The sequence below is a fragment of the Gadus morhua genome, chromosome 23 (assembly GCF_902167405.1).
Source record: "Gadus morhua chromosome 23, gadMor3.0, whole genome shotgun sequence".
NCBI lineage: Eukaryota > Metazoa > Chordata > Actinopteri > Gadiformes > Gadidae > Gadus > Gadus morhua.
In genome coordinates this window covers 10,420,809-10,440,851 of record NC_044070.1, presented here as the reverse complement: position 1 = coordinate 10,440,851, position 20,043 = coordinate 10,420,809, and the positions used below count along the sequence as shown (strand labels likewise).

The window sequence follows — 20,043 nt, the reverse complement described above, 5'->3', positions numbered from 1 at the left end:
TAGACAACATAAATTATTAATATGAGGCTGAAAACTGATGTTGGAGTCGCTTTTTGGTCTTCCTTTCAGCGCTCCCTTTATTTTCATTTCAACCCGCGAGATGTTGAGTGCTTGATGCTTGTTTGATGGGGAAATGTTGTGGACTATTTGTTATTTCATTGTTTTTGTTTTTTTCCATTAACTCAGTAATTGTGCAGATGTAGCTGCTGACCCACATCTCAAATATTTTCTCTATCACTGATGATAAAAGTTTACTTTATTTTATGGCTACAGTGACAGAGTCAGCAGAGTTCCGCTTCTCTCCAGTTATAACAGACTGGAACACCAACTCACAGGCCTAGTTGACCTGTTCTATGGTTATTCATTCTACTGTAGTAGGCCTAGCCTGTATCACATTCACATCAGAATCTGATTATTTAAGCCAATTAATGTGCTTACAGGCCTAGTAGGCCGATACATACCCTCACGTGAATTAATACCAAAACATGTTCCGCTCTGTGTAAATCAGTCCCATCATTTAGTCGTCTTGTTGAACATCCATTCATCATCTGGGTCTGAATCAATACCGGCGGAGCTGCTTATTGATCCCTATTGTTTTATCCTGCGAGGTTAAGATTACATATCCTCAGCTGCCTGTGTTTGTCTGTCTGTCTGTCTGTCTGTCTGTCTGTCTGTCTGTCTGTCTGTCCGGGGGATTAGGAGCCTTTAGTGGTCGTCCATAACAGTCCACTGTCTTCCTGGGCAGGAGAAACGACCGTTCAAGCGACAAACACCTACAATTGTCGAGGAAGAGAAAAGAGGATAGAAATATTATGACATGTCTGCTGCGCTACAAATGGATTATGTTTCAATGTGAGTGCGGACAGTGGTGGGAGGGGGGCGGTGTGTGTGTGTGTGTGTGTGTGTGTGTGTGTGTGTGTGTGTGGGTGTGTGTGTGTGTGTGTGTGTGTGTGTGTGTGTGTGTGTGTGTGTGTGTGTGTGTGTGTGTGTGTGTGTGTGTGTGTGTGTGTGTGTGTGTGTGTGTGTGTGTGTGTGTGTTGGATGCAGATGGTTTAAAATTGCTGCCTTTGTTTTCCATCAGGCGTGAGCCATCGCTTCTGTTCTCTCTCCGATGTTCTGGGTAAATGAACTGTCGCTTCGTCCATCCTCGCCCTCTCTCCCCTCCCTTTCCCTCCCTCCCGCTCTCTCCTCCACTGTCCTCCTCAAGGTTGAAGAGCCGTCGAGGCGTCTCCTGCTCCGCATCTCCGCACGGACGCCCCTCGGTCTGTGATTACCTGCTGGGGGTAGGCATCCATGCATACATCACTCCCTCTCTCTCTCTTTCTCTCTCTCTCTGTCTCTCTCTCTCTCTCTCTCTCTCTCTCTCTCTCTCTCTCGCTCTCTCTCTCTCTCTCTCTCTCTCTCTTGTTGTTGTTGTGGACGATGCGTGGGGAGTATTTACAGCTGGAAGGTTAATAACGCGAGTCTTTATGAAGATGTCTGCCAGACGCAAACGGCACTTTGGGGGCCGTTTAACTTTCCGCTAAATCTGTCTGAGTGTGTAACGTGTCTCTGGTCTTAATTGCAGGCTTTTTATGTGTTGTTGCCGTTCTGTTTTGGGATCCGAGCTCTTTGTCTGCTTCCTGATGCGGTATTACGACAGCGCTACAGGCTCCTTCCACGTCAAGTTGCTTCATCGCTCAGATATTCCGCTCAAGGTGGCTGGCAGACCAATGCTTTAAAGTTCACCTACAGATGATGGTGAACGTCTAATATAAGAACAGACTTTCTATACATAGTAATCTAACTCTAATAGAAGGCCCATACCGAGGTCTTTAGTAAATATCACGGATAGTATAAAATATATGGTATATAAACTTGAGTAGAGAAGCATGCTCAAGAAGATTCCTAATTCTTGATACTGCTGGATATCACAATACCACAGAGTGCCCTAGAGCTTCAAACACCTGCTGACCTTTGACCTTACTGACCGGCTAGCCCCAGAGAAGCCGTTAGCGCTGCAGAGACGGCAGGCTTCACTCGAAGAAAGGGCCGCTTCTTGGGTCACTGTAACTTTTTACACTTCTCCTCTCCCTCCCTTCCCCTGATGTTCTGAGGAGACCACGCTCATGACGTCCCTCTCCTCACGTTGACCTCCGCCTGCTGGACCGGAGGACCAGGAGGCTGGGAGGGGCTAGGAAGAGGAGAGAGGAGAAAGGAGGAGAGAGGAGAGCTTGACGGAAGATAAGAGAGAAGAGGAGGACCGGGAGAGAGATGAGGGAGAAGCAGAGGAGGAAGGGAAGAGGAGGTGAAGTAGAAGGAGAGACGTAATGAGAGAGGCAAGAAAGTGACCTTGTCCACCCCAACATATCTTTATCTTCTTATAAGCGGCCCTGCCCTCTCTCTCTCTGGGTGGGAGGGGGGGTCTCTGGGTGCTTGGAGGGGGGGGGGGGAGGAATGGCCAGCGGGAAATCACAGATGGAAGAATCACTCCAATGGCGGCGGCGGGAGATGTCAACAGGCCCATAATGATAGCTGATGGCCGCTCTCTCGCGCCTCACCTGCCCAGTCGCACCCACACTTGAAAACATAATTAGAGCGGAGAGAGAGGGGGACAGGGGCGTCAGGGCCGGGTTGTGTGTAAGCAATGCTCTCTGGTTCCTGCCTCCGCAAGTCCTTCACCTCACGCCTTCCTTCCTATCTCTCTCTCTCTCGCTTTGTCTCTCTACCTCTCTTCCACCCTCTCTGTTCTCTCCATCTCTCTCTCTCTCTCTCTCTCTCTCTCTCTCTCTCTCTCTCTCTCTCTCTCTCTCTCTCTCTCTCTCTCTCTCTCTCTCTCTCTCTCTCTCTCTCTCTCTCTCTCTCTCTCTCTCTCTCTGTCTCTCTCTCTCTCTATCTCTCCCTCCTCTCCTCTGTTATTCTGTGTGAGGGGAGAGGAGCTAAGAGGACGTAAGTGAGAGAGTAAGGGAGTAAGGAAGGGGGAGAAAGGGAGAGAAAGAGAAGGCAGAGGAGGAGCAGGAGAAGGTGCTTGGGCTCCATTGTGCTGGTGGCTGTCAGGTTAAATTAGGGAGTACAGCCTCTGTGAGTGTAAAAAAATCAATACTTGATGGAAGATTGCTCCCCGGAAAATCTGTTTTGATTCCAGGATTAATTCTTGACCAAAGGATCCAGCAAAATGACATGCCATTAGGGCCAAAATGAACACATTGTGCGGTGGAAATTGGATGGAGATGTGTCTGGTGATTGGCCGGGAGGTGGGGGAGGTGAAGGTGGAAGTGGTCTTGGAGAGTGGGGAGACGGGGGTGTGGCGGACGTGAGGGAGACCCTCGGTATCCGCTCGACCGCTGTTGTCCGGTTTCCGTTCAGATGTGTTCCGCCTTCTTCAGACGCATGTGTCCGCCAGCAGCCGTCTCCTGAGTTCTGTTTAAAACACGACATGATGCTTGAGAACTGTGGGAACAACAAGCCACACTCTCGTTGTGGTTAGTCCCACAGTGAGAATAAAGCGCGGCGACGCATTGATGAGTGAGGAATGAGGCGGGTGAGGGCCTAATGGACTCAACCTACTTCCCAACAAATGTTTTTAAATAATATTTCATGGATGAATACATACTAATGATAATGTTTTTTCATATTAATTTTATTATAGCTCTACTTTAAATGCAGTGGGATAAAAAACAAAAACAATTATTGCTTACGATTTTAGGCTGAATAGTCAAAAATAATGACTACCACCAAAAAGTTACAAAAAATAAGAAAACAATTCCATCCTTCAGATTGACAACTAAAACCCACGAGAGATGGACTCCATCTCAAGCCGTCGCATTTCGTCTTTGCTTATGTTTATATCCTATGTGGATGTGGCTCCCTCTGCTGGTGATGGAGGAGAAGTGGGGTTAATCGACTCTGTAACAATAGGTGGTGCTAGAACGCATTTCACGTTTTAACCGCCGTAGAAGAAATGGTAGCGCAATGTAATGACGTAGGCTGAACGTGTGCCTCTCATCCCAGCATCCAAATGCACACATGACAGTCAGGTCAAGTCCCTCTGGTCGATTGGTACGGGTACACTGACAAGAAAAGTTAAATGAAAGTGAAAGTCAAACATGTCGTGGGTTAAATCCGTTTCGGTCAGCGGGGATGATGTCTTCGACGAAGACGCGGATGACATCAGTTTACAAAACAAAGAGTGGAAGCACAACATGGAGAAACGAGTCAAGGTAGTTATAACGATGAATATTTATGAAGGCCTGTATAACATTATTATGATCATGTATACAATAACGGCTTTGAAGCCTTGACTTATTTGTTTTGATGCGCGTTGCATACCGAGCCATTTGATATTGTGTTCTGCTGACACTGTCCTGTAAAGTGTTGGACAATGATCCGTGTCCCCAGGATGGTTACGTGGAGGGCATCGATTTGGCGAAAGCACAGTTTCTTCAGGTCGGCTTCAACTTGGGGTACCGAGAAGGAGCCTTGAAGACGGTTGCCCTCGGCCGTCTCAAAGGGATCGTGAGGTAGCTGTATTTAAAAACAGTAAAAAAAAACAACAACACAGTTGAATGTCGCCTTGGACACACTGTTATGCAGGGTCCTCTTTACTACGATGTTTCCATTGATTCCACCTCACACGAGTCGCTTTTGTCTCTTTGTTTTGGCGGCTTTTGACGTCGTTCTCGTGGTTTATTGTTCTGTGTATGACTCACAGCTGGTCGGCTCTTCCCTTTCTCTCTCTCTCTCTCTCTCTCTCTCTCTCTCTCTCTCTCTCTCTCTCTCTCTCTCTCACTCATACATTGTGTGTGTGTGTGTGTGTGTGATGAAGCTCATCTCTTTGTGTGTTTTCCACCCCCTCAGTGCCATCCAGTGTTGGTGCCAGCAGAGGCCGGCGCCCCTCAACTCCACCCCGGTGTCGGTGAGCGGCTTGCTCCAGCGAGTGGTCCAGCACGAGGAGAGACTGATGAAGGAGATGAGGCAAGCGCTGGAGAAGCCCCCTGTGACCGCCAGCACCGTCTCCGATAGCCTGGAAGACCTGGGGGTCCACCCCGGGGAGGAGGAAGGCGGCCGGGGACCAGGAGGAAAGGACGACGGGTCGGCTGGAGGATTAGGTGGAGGAGAAGGAGGCGGAGGTTGTGGGGGAGGGGGATGTGGAGGAGAAGGGGGTGAAGGAGGAGGATGTGGACAAAAAGGAGGAGATGGAGGAGGAGGATGTTGTGGGGGAGGGGGATGTGGAGGAGAAGGGGGTGAAGGAGGAGGATGTGGACAAAAAGGAGGAGATGGAGGCGGAGGAGGAGGATGTTGTGGGGGAGGGGGATGTGGAGGAGAAGGGGGTGAAGGAGGAGGATGTGGACCAAAAGGAGGAGATGGAGGCGGAGGAGGAGGATGCAATAAGACAGACTGCTGCCAGAAAGGAGGAGAGGAAAAGATGGAGCAAGAACCTCGTTTGAAGGTTTCCTCCTCCTCCATTTCCTCGTTCTCCTCCTCCAGGAGTTTTGACTCCAGAGAGAGCCTTCTCGAGCTCCTGCGGGCGTGCGAGGACCTTGTGGATGAGCTGGGGTTACCACGGGAACTAATTGTGCAACTGCAGTCGTTGAGGAGCACAGCGTGAAAATAAACACTGATGATGATGTTTTGTTTACATTATAATTTTTTACAATACTTCTGATGTGTGTGTATTTTACTGTCTATTGAATCCTGATTTATAAAGTTACGGGGTCACATAGTGAACATATGAAGCCGTTTAGTAGACTCTAGTTGCATCTACTTTCTGAAGAATAGCAGAGAATTAATGAAAATAAAACATAACTTGATGAAAGTTATTATAGTACAGCGAAGTTACATTTGTTAATTCAAGGTTTTCAGTCTGATTCAATCTGAATCAATACCAAATTACCAATCATGAAAAAGCAGATTAAAACAAATGATTCAGTGGTAATAATACCCGCTGAGAATACTTTTGCTCTCAAGGTTTTGTGTACTGACACAAATCACACTGCTAGTTCTACTACTACAACATAATACTGGAACAAAAATAAAACACCATCAAACTTTTATGATTAATATTACCCTATTTCGACTCGTATTAAATTCAAATTAGCATGGACCAATCATGGAGGAACGTGTTAACGTGGTTCCTTGAATGCCTCATTGGTGAGAATTGGATATTTACGAGTTCCCCTGAATGCAGCATCGCGCTGGGCGTAAACGAATGTGACGTCGCTTTTACAAAATGCGGATCCGATTTCACATTCGACCTGCAATGGTTTAGCTTGGATAATATCTCGTATTATACACAACGCACTTCATATGTATAACTTAGAGCCGTCTGAGCTGATGCATTAGATGATAACGGATACCCGACGCGGAAAATAAGCGGTTTAATAACATAGTTAATAATACAGGGGAACCACTAGCTGTAGCTAGCAGGCTAATCCTGTTGTACACGAGAAAAGGAAAGTGAAACAGAAATCGCCTTACACTGGACTCTCCGGACACGTTCTGCAGTGAGACCCGTTTATCAGGTTTGTGAGCACATATTTTAAGTCATTCGCCTGATATCTGACCACAATTTAAAGTAGAATGATGTGATCCCATGCCCGAATGAATGATTTACTCGTCATGTGGTGGTTCTAATTATTAGCTGTAAAGTTATAGCATTAACATACTTGAGATACAGGTACATGCAAACCCTCAATCATGCATGGCATTTCATTCTGGTTCTACCAGGAAATAACAAACATTAACTTGACATGAACCCGTGATCGAAGTAGAAGGCACAAAAGGGTGAACTATGTATCCTATGTTGTAGTTATCAACTTTATATCGTCATGATCCAGGTGTATTCAGAGGAATGCACTTCTTCAGTTCGGGCTGTAGTTAAGTTGGAGAACCGTCCAGATGATCCTCGGGGTCACCGGACTCGGGCTGTAGATCCGGTGGACTCCCACACCTCGGGGCTTTCTCATACGATGGGGAGCTGTTGTTGTCATGCCGAGACTCCCTGCGCATCCCTGGAGGAGAAGAGCGGGTTGTTGGCTGGAAAGACCGCCGCGCCCCCTGAAACGGGGATAGAAGGTGCTTTCCCGGACAGCCCCACCTCTGATGGGAGGTAAATGTATAAATATGAGTTTAATATAGGATTGTTTACCTGGGAATAAAATGCTGCAATACACATGTCAATTGAAAATGTATTCACATTACAGGGTATTTTGGTATGGTTTTAACGATTCCATGTTGGGTCTATATTGAACCTTTAAAATATACAGTGTCCTATCTCATGTTCAGAGGTAAGCTACCTCTCTTGATGCTCTATGACTGAATGTGTGTGTGTGTGTGTGTGTGTGTGTGTGTGTGTGTGTGTGTGTGTGTGTGTGTGTGTGTGTGTGTGTGTACTCCGCAGGAAAGCCAGCATGGGTGAGATCAAAGAGGGGGAGATGAAGGAGGAGCAGATCAAAGCAGAGGAGCAGACATCAGTGACGGCGCAGGTGAGACAGGGAGAAAACACTCCCAGCATGCGGCAGGAGAACGGCGTGGTCCAGAAGGAGAGCGTGTGTACGGAAGACGTGGCCCCTCCCACCCGACATCAGAGCAGCGCCGGTGGACCCCTGGACCCCCAGCTCCAGCCGCTGCCCGCCGCTGTAGCCCCAGATGTGGCGGTGACGGGAACAGTCGTCGTGGCAACGCCAGAGAAGCAAACAACAGCAGCGGTGGCGGAGGAGAGATGTTCCCCCCCCAGCACTTCACAGGAAGTCACCGACGCACACTGTGAAGGAGAGCGGAGGAACTCTCCGGAGGGTCTCCGGAAGGAAGAATCGCCAGAGTCCCTGCTTCCTGCTCTGGGGGGCTTCTCCCCCCCGAAGATCTCAAACACACAGTTGCTCTCCCAGCCGCCTCCTTCTGCTCCCCAAACTCCAACCACCCGGTGAGTCATGTGACAGGAAGCAGAGCTCAGGTTAACCCACCAGTCCCGACATATAGATTGCTCTCTTTGCTACTTATTTAAATTTTTTGTTTTGTCTTTGGTAAGTTTGTATTCTCGCTCTCGCTCTCTCTCTCTTCCTGTCTGTCTCTTCCTGTCTGTCTCCAGGTGTGCTGGCATGATGGACAGGTAAATCAATATTCTGTTGTTTCCTTCTCACCTCCAGGGCTGTGATACCAGAGCGGATTTTGGAGGAGGGCAGCTCCTCCCCAGACCTCCAGGTCTGTTCTCTGGAGCCCCAGGTCTGTGGGGAGGTGCCCGTCGGCAGTTTTGTGGAGAAGATCCATTCCCCGGCCCTCCAGGTCTGTGGTGACGGGTCCAGCCATACTGTTCCAGGCCTCAGCAATACAGTTCATGACAATTCCCTCCACTCTACTTGGCCCAGTGATGTCCTGGATCAAGAGACCGACTGCCCTGTGGACAGCAGGCAGAGGTGAGCTGCTTCACACTCGTACTCCCAGAACAATCCTTGTGTACAGAGTGTTAGTCATGTCTGTTGTTGCTAGTTCCCCTGTGACCACCAGGGGGCACTTAGTCACCACAGTGAAAGTCCCATTTCCTGTCCTCTATGTTTACAACATGCAGAGCTAGGGAGTTTTCCAACTGTGCTCCAAAAAAATCTTACGTAAACATTTAGCAATATTTTGTATAGCTTTTAATTTTTTTTTAAGCAGAAAGTCACTGATATGTGAGGGTAAGAACTACCAAGTAAAGTATACAATCATAATTTAAGCTCCAAAAAAAAGTAAGTTCCAAACAAATCAATCGGACAAGATTGCAGAGTAGGTTAGTATTGTGAGTGAGTGCTTTTCTGAATGGTGTTGCCAAACACAGTTGCATTTAAGACTATGAAGCAAATAAAAATCAGCAAAACAAAATGTAAACCGTTGACGTTGGGCTGGCTGCCTGGTGTCTTTGACAGCAAGCCAACTCCTCTGGAGGAAGATCTCCACTCTGACCTCCCGTCAGAGCTCAGGGCCACACCGACGGAGATCAGGGCCTCACCGACGGAGCTCAGAGCCTCACCGATGGAGCTCAGCGACCTCCCGTCGGAGCTCAGGGCCCCAAACGAGACCCTGGAGAAGCCCCCGGAGGATGAACCCAGGCCCCTGGTCACCAGTCCTTCAGGGAACTGGATCGGGTACAACCACCTGGGGGTGAACCAGGATCAGGATCAGCAGGAAGTGGTCGATGTACAACAGGAAGCAGTTTGGAAAGGAGACGGGCAGGAGGAGGAGGAGGAGGCCGCCGGGCGGGGGATGGGGGCTTCCATTGAGCCGATGGATACAAGTGTCGGAGGAGAGGGGAAGGAGACCCATACTGCTGCTGGGGGGGGGGAGGTAGAAATGGATGATGAAGACGAGGAGACGGCGGGTGAGGAGGAGGAGGAGAAGGAGGAGGAGGAGAAGGAGGAGGAGGAGGGGAAGGCGGAGGTGTCCCTGGTGGACCAGGGAGAAAGGTAAGCTTGATGTTTTTCTACTTTAGTGAAGCAATGAGCTCGTTGGACTGGTTAGGACATCGCTCTTCCCATGAGTATTCTGTGTCTGAAAGAACAGGAAGGCATGATATGTTTAATACACATAAGGAATGGGTGTAACAATAACACATAACATGGATAGAAGTGTAAAACACATATATAGCTGCATTTAAGGGCTTTCAAACTTCTCCTGCGAAGCTGCATGTTTTGAGGGTTGTGTGACTTTCATTCAACTACCTGTGTTCATCAGGGCTTGTAGATGTGAGTCTCTGTTTTATGATTGAGGAAGACCTTGTCCTGTTTTTCCTCCTAGCGACGAAGACATTTATGCATCGAAGGAGGATATGTACTCATCGCCATCCTCTGCGGAAGTCACACGTCAGTAACCCTTGGCAGAATTTATGTCACAACATATAACATATTTGTAGATCTAACTTTATGACTACGTCTAGCACTGGCATTACTCTATGCTACACTTACTATGCTAAGCTTCTGTATGCTATACTAATATATGCTATGATACTGAATGTTATGCTGCTGTATGCTATGCTAGTCTATGCAATGCCACTACAAACTCTGCTACTGTAATCTATTCTTGTTTGTTATTTCTGCAATGTTAGTCTGTCTATTATAAGCTGATATTCAAAGCTATGCCACTGTACGCTATGCCCACTTATGTAATGCTAGGTGATGTACTATACTACCATGGACTAACTCCCATGTCCTGTCTCAGATCTGAAGGTGGAGGAGAGCTGCAGTCTGGCCCCAATGGTGGACCTGCTGTCCTACAGCCAGCGGGAGTGGAGAGGAAACACTACTAAGAGCGCCCTTATAAGGAAGGTCAGTAAGTTTCCCGATTCATTAATGCTAGGGATGCCAGGCGCTAGTTTGAGCTAGCCACACTAAAGGCTAGAGTGAAGTAAGTAAAACTTGTAAGAGCTAGCCTCTGCAAATGCTTGCTCGGCCTCGCTAAATTAAATGCGGGTCAGACCAGCTTAAGTTAATGCTAGTTAGTCCTAGCCACAGTGATGGCTAGTTAGACCTAGTTGCAATAAAGGCTTGTTTGAGCTAGCTCCACTTAGATGCATTAGCCTAACATTTGTAAGAGCTAACGACAGTTGACTCTTGAAGGTCTTTTTCTTTATGGAAAGGGTTTCTCTAGTTAAATCCCAGTTGTGTTTCCATTACATATTAAGGACAACACTGTGGTCCGTTAGTCCAAAGTCCAGTCGTTGGACTAAAGGTGGCTTTGAACTGGTCTGCTGGCTAGACACGATTTGGATCTATAAAATCCTGTTTTATAGACTTTTATTGAGACTGCTTTTTTTATAACTTTATTTCAACTTTAACGTGGTTCTGTTGTCGTTGGGGCACTGTTTGAAGACCTTTACGCTGGTCCCCACTATATGAGTGTCTGCCTGTTGCAATGCTGTTGTCATAGTGATCCCGGTGTGTAGTGTGATAGTGCTGGTGATCTGACCTGCGATGGGGCTTTGTTGCAGGGCTACCAGCAGATGATGGAGCGGTTTGGCGGTGTGCGTCGTGTGCGGGGGGACAACTACTGCGCCCTGAGGGCCACCCTCTTCCAGGTCCTCTCCCAGACCACCAAGTCCCCCGCCTGGCTCCAGCAAGATCACTTCACCACGGTAACCGCACAGTGACAGCCACAACCAGAGTTACTGGAACTAACTGTTTTGTTTAGTATTTTGCTGGGTAGAAAAAAGCGTGTTGAGATAAGGGTTGTTAACCGATGACCGTTTGACCGATAGTTGACCGTATCAACGTTGACCGATCAATCTTGTCGCTTGTCGTTTAAAATATAAATTGGGATCAGTGTGGAGTTAGCCTGGTCCTACCAGAATCTCGTACTTCATTTCATTTGTACAGAGAGTCTGGACCTACTCAATTGACAAACGTTAACTCACTTGAAGGCGGGTGTCTGTTGAAGTTTAAAACTATTGGATCTGCCCAGTGTCACTCTGGATCTGCCATAACCAATCGCTAACGTTTGGCCGGGAATAGACCTCTGAAGAATAAGTCCCGCCTCCGAGGCTCTTGGTTCCATGTTTAAATGTCGATGGAAAATAACATGGGGGTTCTGAATGATTGTACGTGACAAACTCGGTAGGTGGTGAAGAGGTAAAAGCTGCTCAGGTTTTGAACCACACACTTTATCCACCTAGATTCAACTTGGGTTTTGGAGCCTCGGAGGCGGGACTTATTCTTCAGAGGTCTATCACGCGCCAAGGCTGTAAACAACCAATCACCATGCTTGAAGATGTCCGTCAACGAGAGCTGACTTTAACGTCATTGACCTCAGCCACTCCCTCTGTTCGCTGATTGGACGCGGAAAATTTAGACAGAGAAAACCCACTAACATACCGCAGACCCAGACCTAGTACTGAAGGGAAATACAAATTGAGCGGAAGTACTTAGGCAGGCGGAGCCAGACTACCGTGGAGTGTGTGTTGGTTTCACTTCACACAAAAAGACGATCAGATAAGGTGACTTATTGGAAGTTGGACGGACACTGCGTCTCTCTAGCCCACTGTTTGATTTCTCCTCAAATCCTAATTATTCCCGCATGCGAGCGGCGGAGAATATGATCTCTCAATTATTATGGACAGTAAACTAAACGCTATAAGACTACAGTTAGCCATCTCATTCCAAGATCTTTTTGCGTGAAGTGAAAAAAATTATCCCTCACACTCAATATTACCGTCTCCTCCAAACTAAACAAGCGGCGTCTCTTCAGAGCTGTCATTTTCTTAAATGGCCGCAATGCTTCAAATGAGCTCCTAACGCTGCCCTCCTCCGATTGGCCCCTGGTGAATCCCGCGCAGGGTCTCAACCAGGTGCGCCCCATCTCAGACCATGGTGGGCGTTCGAGCCCGCTCTCTACACACGGTCAACTTGCAGTAAGCATGCCTCGTGTTTCAATTCAAACACAGGTCGTGCCGCGGTTAGAGCCACTGCCTCTCACTCGGAGATTGTGTGTGTGTGAATCAGAGGCAGAACGGGAGAGAGATAAGCAGAGTTACAAAATAGCAGCTGGCTGGCGTGGCTCGAAAGGGCTGTTATTTCAAATAGCACATTTTAATCTGATACCGGTTAACCGGTATTAACCGGTTAATGAGGCTCGGTGGTCGGTCAAGAATATTTTACATTTTCGCCAGCCCTAGTTGTGATGTTGATGATGCATATTGTTGCAGAGGTGAAGAACACATGACAGGGTCCTCTGGATCCAGTGTCACCTGGTTCCATCGGACACTGGTTCCAGTGGTGCTGGTGCCAGTTGCCCTCTGGTTCTAGTGGTCCTGGTTTCAGTGGCCTCTGGTTCTAGTGGTCCTGGTTTCAGTGGCCTCTGGTTCTAGTGGTCCTGGTTCCAGTGGCCTCTGGTTCTAGTGGTCCTGGTTTCAGTGGCCTCTGGTTCTGGTGTTCCTGGTTCCAGTGGCCTCTGGTTCTAGTGGTCCTGTTTCCAGTGGCCTCTGGTTCTGGTGGTCCTGGTTCCAGTGGCCTCTGGTTCTAGTGGTCCTGTTTCCAGTGGCCTCTGGTTCTAGTGGTCCTGGTTCTAGTGGTCCTGGTTCCGGTGGTCCTTGATTCATTGCCCCCTGGCCCTGTGTCCCCCTGGTTGATTGGCCCCTGGCCCTGTGTCCCCTGGTTGATTGACCCCTGGTTGATTGGCCCCTGGTGTGGTGCTCTGTGTGGACAGTTGCCTGGGGAGCTGGAGGGCCCTGACGGACTACTCAGCCGGTGGTGGTTTCCGGGGGAGTACCAGTCAGGAGACGGCCAAAGCGGCGTGACCCAACGACTTAAAGGATACATTGAGCTCCTCAGGAAAACGGTATGACACACTACAGTTATGTTATAATGAGGGCTGTTCCTCTATTAAACTGTTTCTGACTAATCACATCATAGGCTGTGATTAAACAAAACATGAACATTGGCTGAGAAAGCCCTCGAATGGAGATATTTACATTCAAAAGACAGATATTTTGCCCGATGTGTAAGGCATTGAATATAATTAGCTAAACTGCACCTCTTGCATATCGCAACTGTGACCTTTGGTCCAAATTAGCCTTTGCAGTGATGGCCCTTTTCCACAGGGGAGCCTTATCTAGCTCACCACCATTGAGACAAGGCTAGTATCTACCCTATGAGGGGTCACCCATGGCAAAGTGCTGAATGTTGCCAAAGTTCTGTCCATTTTTTAAATGACCTGGAAAGGATGCTAGTTAGCAGGCAGACTCCATAGTGGCCGTACAGCCCCAACGTCGGTTTGGACGCGCGGTTCGCTCGCTCCGTACGGAGCTTCCCTTTTCAGAGGTAGGCGACAAATCGCCGTAGAACAAGCGTGAGGATCGGGATGGCGTCACTTTTGGTTGGTGCCAGCTCGCGGAGCTCACACACTGGGACTATAAATCAGGTTTGACTCCCAAGCAATCGCTCGCTCTCGCATGGGAAGCCCAACGGCAAAGAGACACAGCCCAAACACCACACAGTAAAACCACTCCAAACCAGTTGGTCATTTCCCCACAAGAGAGTAAGGAAATTAGGTATAAAAGGAGGGAGTGCTTTCTTTTAAAAACATAAAAAGAAAACAGCCCAAGACAACTCAAATATACTGACTCAAGAAGTGTCCGTTTAGTTTGTTAACTGTACTTGAGAGTTGGGAAAAGGTTGTAGCCTGGGGCTTGAAACGCCATAGTCAGAGCGTGGCCAGGGAGTTGGGCCAGCAGGTCAAAGTAAAAGTGCAGTCTTTAACCTCTCCTGCTGTGGTCACCGGTCCTGGCTCCATTAGGGCCCTGACACAGCGCTGGCCTCTAATTTGTTCCATATGGAGCCTCTTCCTGTCGGGCTATTAATACTACAGTCACAGGAGCCTGACTCGTTACTCACATTCACAATACTGTATAATCCTCCTGACTCAGTACTTACAGTCACATTACTGTATAATCCTGACTAGTTACTTTCACAATACAATGCAAGGCAATCAAAAATGGTGAGAAATAGACATAATGGGAGAGCATGAGCTAAAGTGCATCCAGGCTGTATTTTATTGCACGTATGTTGAAAATAATAAGATATTGTTCATCTAAATTGAAATAGAAATATTGAAGTGGGTATGATCCAGAGAGGGTCTTCAGAAGCACCCCGGCACAGAGGGGAGGGGCTAAAGGTGCTACACTTTAAAGAACCCTGAAGAATTGTTTTTTTGTTTTAAACATGGCACTAGGTCTTACATGAACTTCAACATGGTAATATACATTTGATCACTGTAACTGAAATAAGACCGTTCTATAGAGCAAACGGGTAAATTCAGATGTTTTGCCATCTAACCCCTTCAAAACAAGGGGGAGGGGTAAGGGGAAGGGGTAGAAATGGGATTGGGCCTTGGTGTGAACGACAGTGGTTTAAACTGAGGGGCCCCAGGCCGGCCTTCATAACTCCTTTAGGCCCAGGCCAGGACTCTCAAGCTGCCCCATGTGTTCTGCCTCAGACCAGCCCAGCCAGTCTGTCGTCATTAAAACCAGAATGATTTGCCGCTGTTGGCGTGTAGAGACCCTCAACGGCTGAGCAACGTTTCACAGGAAGGAGTCCTGAGTTTGTTCTTTGGTCTCAGTGAAAGATGTTGTTGTTCTGGGTTGACTGTAGCACTGGGGGTTAGTTTTAGAGTTGTTGTTTTTGGTTGACTGTAATACTGGGGGATAGTTTTAGATGTTTTCCTGGGTTGAGTAACACTTGGGGTTAGTTTTAGATGTTTTCCTGGTTTGACAAACACTGGGGGTAAGTTTTACATGTTGGGGTTTGACGATTCCCTCAGCTCACAATTCAATACGATACACGATATTGAAGAAACACATGAAGAAAATGTATGGCTGAAAAAATATTTTCTCTTATTTTGAAGACACAAACTATGCAAAACAATGCAATTTGCCCTATATTTCCATTTCTTAGGAAACTGTAAACAAGATGTGTTATAGTGACATGGTATAGACTAATCATCTTGTCATGAATGAAAATAAACAAAAAGTTTTTCCTAGTCTATTCATTGTTAAGTGCATACTTATGTCCATAAATAAAGTATGAAAAGAATAATAATTACATCGTAAACCATCTTTTGGTCTCAACAACACATTTCATCACGTTTTAATATCGCAATATTTTATGGCACGAAATATCGTTACACCCCTTTTAGATGTTGTTGTTCTGGGTTGACCGTAACACTGGGGGTTAGTTTTAGATGTTTTCCGGTTCAACTCCAACACCAGGACTAGGGTTAGTCTCAGATCTTGCACTTCAATAAGTCATTCAGCCGACTCTTTCCTCCCAGGTGACTGAGTTGCGCTGTGGGCAATGGCGGCATTCCCTCCGTACTGCAGCTGGTTTAAACCTGCTACTAGCAGAGGAGCACTAGGAATCAGATTCTGGATACTGTGTGTCGGTTGTGTCCCTTAGGGGTCCAAGTGTGTAAAGACAGTTCGATTTCCAGCCTCAACTTGAGACCGTCTCCCAGCTGATCAGAGCAGCAGATGAGCGGAGGACCTTCCGCCGTCTCTAGACGGTGTCCAACCCTCAACGACGCAACGGGTCCCCTCCTCCCCCCCCCCCCCCCTTCCCTGACCTCTCCCCCTTCCAGTGGGCGGCGGCGGCGGACTGCCCCACGGCGGAGGCGCGGCGCCGGCTGTGCGAGGGCGTGTTCCAGGGCGGGCAGGAGGAGCTGGGGCTGATGGAGGCCCTCAAGCTGCTGATGCTGGGCCGCGCGGCCGAGCTGCACCGCAGCATGGAGCAGGGCCACGACGTCCCCGTGTTCTGCTGGCTGCTGTTCGCCCGCGACACCTCCCCCTGCCCGCGCACCTTCCTCACCAACCACCTGAGGCAGGTGGGCGTCAGCGGGGGCCTGGAGCAGGTGAGCCAATCACACGGGCCGCAACACAGTGACGCACCCCATGACACCCGAGACCCAATAAGAGTCGGGCCTCACTAGGTCCAAGCCAAGTACAGTGCTGATGAGTCAACGGGGCTCCACCCAGATGTATGACAGCTGGATGGATGATCAGCCTACCACTTGGTATAGACTACTGGGTACGTGCTGGACTGTAGCAAGTGGCACTTATTTAATTTATTGTATATAATGATATATTAAAATACATGTTGATCATGTGATTTAATGGTATGTGTCACCATGGGCCCCTGGAATCCTGGAGCCGTCCTGTCCTCTAATATAGGAAGGCCGGTCAACAGGACCTGTATTTGAGACCTCCTAAATGTTTTAGTGGTTACTGGCAGACACGCGCCTCCTGGTGTCCTGGTTAGAATACTTATTATGGGCTGGGAAGAACAACAAACTGCTTCCTGTGTGTGTTGTTGTGTGTCTTCAGCTCTGCCCATCCCCAGCTGCTCCTTACTGACACAAGCAACCTTTATTTACCTTCTCTGATGTTTGGTTCACTTCTAGTGCACTGTGAAACATAAGTCATGTGATCGTATGGTGACCAATCCTGACCATTCCATGGTGGATCTCTCACACAACACCATATGCTGGGTCTTAACTGTAAGCCTTCAAGACCAAGTAGATAGAAAACATGGAAAGCAGTTTTGCATCACATATCTTTATATATTTTTGTCCCGATGACATTATGTTTAGTTCAGGCCCAAGGCTGTTCTATTGTCTTTTCAAACAACGGTCATGCTTAATGTTCTTCAGCAGGAAGTTGGCAGTTTAAAAGGAAGGGATTAACGCGACGGAACATCTGCTGCTGCTGTTGTCGGTCCGTTGAGCAGACAGAGCGTGCGACTCGCAACCGGTTCCTCTGGATAATTCCAGATGAAGCGTACACTGGCATTCCACATGCGCCGTCGCATGCTCACACTTGTCCGGAGCTGCTGCTGCTGCAGGGAGCGTCGGAGTGTCGGACGCAGCGGTCCGGTTAATTGTTGTTTTCATGTCTTCACTGGGAGAGCTGGGGCCGGGAACAGCACTGGAGTACCTTTACTCCCACGGTTCTCATCTTCCGCAGCAAAATGCTACATTATGTAGGCTAGAGTATGTGGAGTTTGTTTCATATTGCAGGGCTTGGGATTTGTTGAATCTCTTTCTGAGGCAGTTTGTTTTTACTTTTTTTGACCTGAAAGTACTTGAGTGAAACCCTTGATTCACAAAAAGCAATACTCAGAGCTGCGTGTTCAGCTTTAGATGAGTTGCACATTCAGGCTTTGGTGACTGATACTTCTGCACACCAACGGCTTTCACTTGGGTAAAGGGTTTCAGATGACTATTGGACGAAGTATTGCTTACAAAGGGGATTACTTTCATTGTAGTGGGCCAAATCCAGTGAGTCACTGAGACAGCACGTTGAATACCCTGTTGCTGATCTCCTCCAGTAATGTTTTATACTAATCCCAGAATACACAAACAGGCAAATCATAGAAAAACAAACAATAGGTACTAGTGGTAATTAGTTTCGCTATGTGATAAGTTAAATCAAATCAAAACAAACGGAACCAAAAAGAATGGTTGGAATCAAGAGCTCTCTACAATTTCAACGGTTTCTTTAATACATTTATTAGTAATCCTAGATAATTCAAAATCAAACATTTGATCATGCAACCCATAAGAACATTAAAATATTATAGAACCTTGAACCCTCCCTAACTCAAGCAACGTTACCGGATCGTTCTTCCTCATCGACATCTTGCTCTTCTTGGAGAAATAGTATAAAAACCTATCTGAAAATGTGATCAGGATTTTTAAATACATTGCTTATTACAGCGTTTAACATTAAGATTATTTTACGATATATTATGAATACATTAGTTGGCCATGAACATCAATAGAGTATTCATTGCAAATGTTTATTTCAACTGGTAAATCTATCCAACTTAACGTTAGCTAGTTAAATCTATTTTTTTCTTGTTCTCCGGTAACATACAGTAATCCTATCCTGTTTGTCACCCTGCCTGAGGGGGACGGCTGTACTTCTGCTAATGTTCCTTTGGTTGTCATGACTAGGCTAATGATTGATATCCTATCATTGTTCCAGTTGCTGGTGCCAGGTTTAGTGGACCTGACAGGTTTGCAGAGGCATGTTACTGCGACTTCATGACATTTCATACAATTCTGACACAGTGGTGGAATAACTTCTTTTTTTATATATAAGAGATTGTAAAAAAGCATTTTCCGACTAAATTAGCCAGGTAGTGAAATCTTGCAGCTTTATTGGTCAGATGGATGGGGGAGCCTTCTACAGTGTTTTGGGACACCATGTAACGCACTCTGGAAATGAACGCTACATGGGTTGGGAGATCCAGGGACCCCCCTGAGGAAGGGGGTACCTGCTGAGCTGTGGATTGACTGAAGGACCTCTCCGTCCCCCTGCAGGTGGAGATGTTCCTGCTGGGCTACGCCCTGCGCTGCACCATCCAGGTGTACCGCCTCTACATGAGCGGCACCGAGGAGTTCCTGACCTACTACCCCGACGATCACCGTGAAGACTGGCCCGCCATCAGCCTGGTCACCGAGGATGACCGCCACTACAACGTGCCGGTCGTCATGGCGACAGCGGCACCAGAAGCAGCGTCCAGATGATAGGAAGAGGGGGTTGGAGGGGGGAGGGGGAAGCCTCCTCCTACCCGTCCACATCCTCAGGTCCTTCCAGACTCTGGTGCCATATATAACAAATGATGCAAGTTGTGTGCGTGCGTGTGTTGCGGCTTGTGTGTTTGTGTGACAGAACTATAAGCACATACTGGCGAACACCCAAACCTATTTGTCCCCCCCCTCCTTTTTTGCCAAATTCAAGGACGGTCTTCTGACTCAGGCCTCTGCCGCCACAGAAGTACTAAATATCAGCCACCATGGGGGGGGGGGGGGGGGGTGCGCATGCGCGTGCGCAGTGTCATCCACACTTGAGCCCCAGGCACAGACTTATGGTGTTGTCAGTCCCCTTTCTTTGTGTCGCACCAATATTACATCAAAACTTTGGAATTTAGAGATCTGGGTGTGTTCAAACACCAGCTGTGTGTGTGTGTTTGAGAGAGAGAGTGTGATTGAGTGAGTGACAAACTGCCTTTTAACCAAGCTGTTCTTGGGGTGAGATGTGCCAACGTCCTACACCAGCCTTCGGCCCTGCAGTGCCGGGGCCCAGCTCAGTGTTTCCCCGCTTACGGACGCCCGGTTTGGATGTGTTGTGGTGGGTGACCCTGCCAGTCGTCTATAGATACTCGGCGATGAAGTGATTTAAAAGATGCCTTGAAAGGGTCCTGTGTATGTGAGCAGGCCGCCGAGGGATGAAGGGTGGGGTCTGAACCCGAGGTTGGGAACCACTGGGCGGGCGGGCTCCACGGTACTGCGGCCTCATGCGGTGCTCCAAGTTGCCTTAGATTTAATGCACAATAAGTAGGAGGGTCTAACGCGGCCCCCCGACCGCCAGGACGCCACCATGGCCCGCCTTTCAGCCGGTGGCGGAGAAGAGGACTCTGATTAGTCTGATCTCTTGGTTGTTTATTCGGGGGGAGGGGAGAGTGGGAATCTAAAATGGGAATAAAAATAATTTGTTTTCCAAGCTGGCGTCCCTGTTTGTGCTCCTGTCTTTAGTACAGAGGCTGG

At 48.0% G+C, this 20,043-nt stretch overlaps 2 protein-coding genes across 5 annotated transcripts; both read left to right on the top strand.

Annotated features, from left to right (window-relative positions):
• Window positions 1-3,927: 3,927 nt before the first annotated feature.
• otulina (OTU deubiquitinase with linear linkage specificity a) lies at window positions 3,928-5,637 on the top strand. Its single transcript, XM_030349703.1, has 4 exons — window positions 3,928-4,199; window positions 4,378-4,499; window positions 4,837-5,182; window positions 5,228-5,637. Exons 1-4 carry the CDS (start codon window positions 4,086-4,088, stop codon window positions 5,585-5,587), a joined length of 942 nt encoding a protein of 313 aa, XP_030205563.1. The 5' UTR covers window positions 3,928-4,085; the 3' UTR covers window positions 5,588-5,637.
• A 548-nt stretch (window positions 5,638-6,185) lies between these two features.
• On the top strand, window positions 6,186-19,999 carry LOC115537114 (uncharacterized). 4 transcript variants are annotated; one of them, XM_030348792.1, is made up of 11 exons: window positions 6,186-6,500; window positions 6,877-7,087; window positions 7,379-7,900; window positions 8,124-8,390; window positions 8,880-9,416; window positions 9,748-9,812; window positions 10,168-10,274; window positions 10,937-11,080; window positions 13,147-13,278; window positions 16,075-16,344; window positions 18,817-19,999. In XM_030348792.1, exons 2-11 carry the CDS (start codon window positions 6,948-6,950, stop codon window positions 19,021-19,023), a joined length of 2,391 nt encoding a protein of 796 aa, XP_030204652.1. In that variant the 5' UTR covers window positions 6,186-6,500; window positions 6,877-6,947; the 3' UTR covers window positions 19,024-19,999. The 4 variants fall into 4 exon arrangements, with proteins under 4 accessions (XP_030204652.1, XP_030204650.1, XP_030204651.1 ...); XM_030348790.1 differs by having other exon boundaries at window positions 6,844-7,087; XM_030348791.1 differs by having other exon boundaries at window positions 6,816-7,087.
• Window positions 20,000-20,043: the final 44 nt, after the last annotated feature.

Excerpts from the sequence above, each read along its gene's own strand:
- otulina (XM_030349703.1), top strand. The coding sequence starts at position 4,086 with ATGTCGTGGGTTAAATCCGTTTCGGTCAGCGGGGATGATGTCTTCGAC. Across the intron at positions 4,200-4,377 it reads ACATGGAGAAACGAGTCAAG|GATGGTTACGTGGAGGGCAT; the intron begins GTAGTTATAACG and ends CCGTGTCCCCAG. Across the intron at positions 5,183-5,227 it reads AAAAAGGAGGAGATGGAGGA|GGAGGAGGATGTGGACAAAA; the intron begins GGAGGATGTTGT and ends GAAGGGGGTGAA.
- LOC115537114 (XM_030348792.1), top strand. The coding sequence starts at position 6,948 with ATGGGGAGCTGTTGTTGTCATGCCGAGACTCCCTGCGCATCCCTGGAG. Across the intron at positions 8,391-8,879 it reads CCTGTGGACAGCAGGCAGAG|CAAGCCAACTCCTCTGGAGG; the intron begins GTGAGCTGCTTC and ends TGTCTTTGACAG. Across the intron at positions 9,813-10,167 it reads ATCCTCTGCGGAAGTCACAC|ATCTGAAGGTGGAGGAGAGC; the intron begins GTCAGTAACCCT and ends GTCCTGTCTCAG.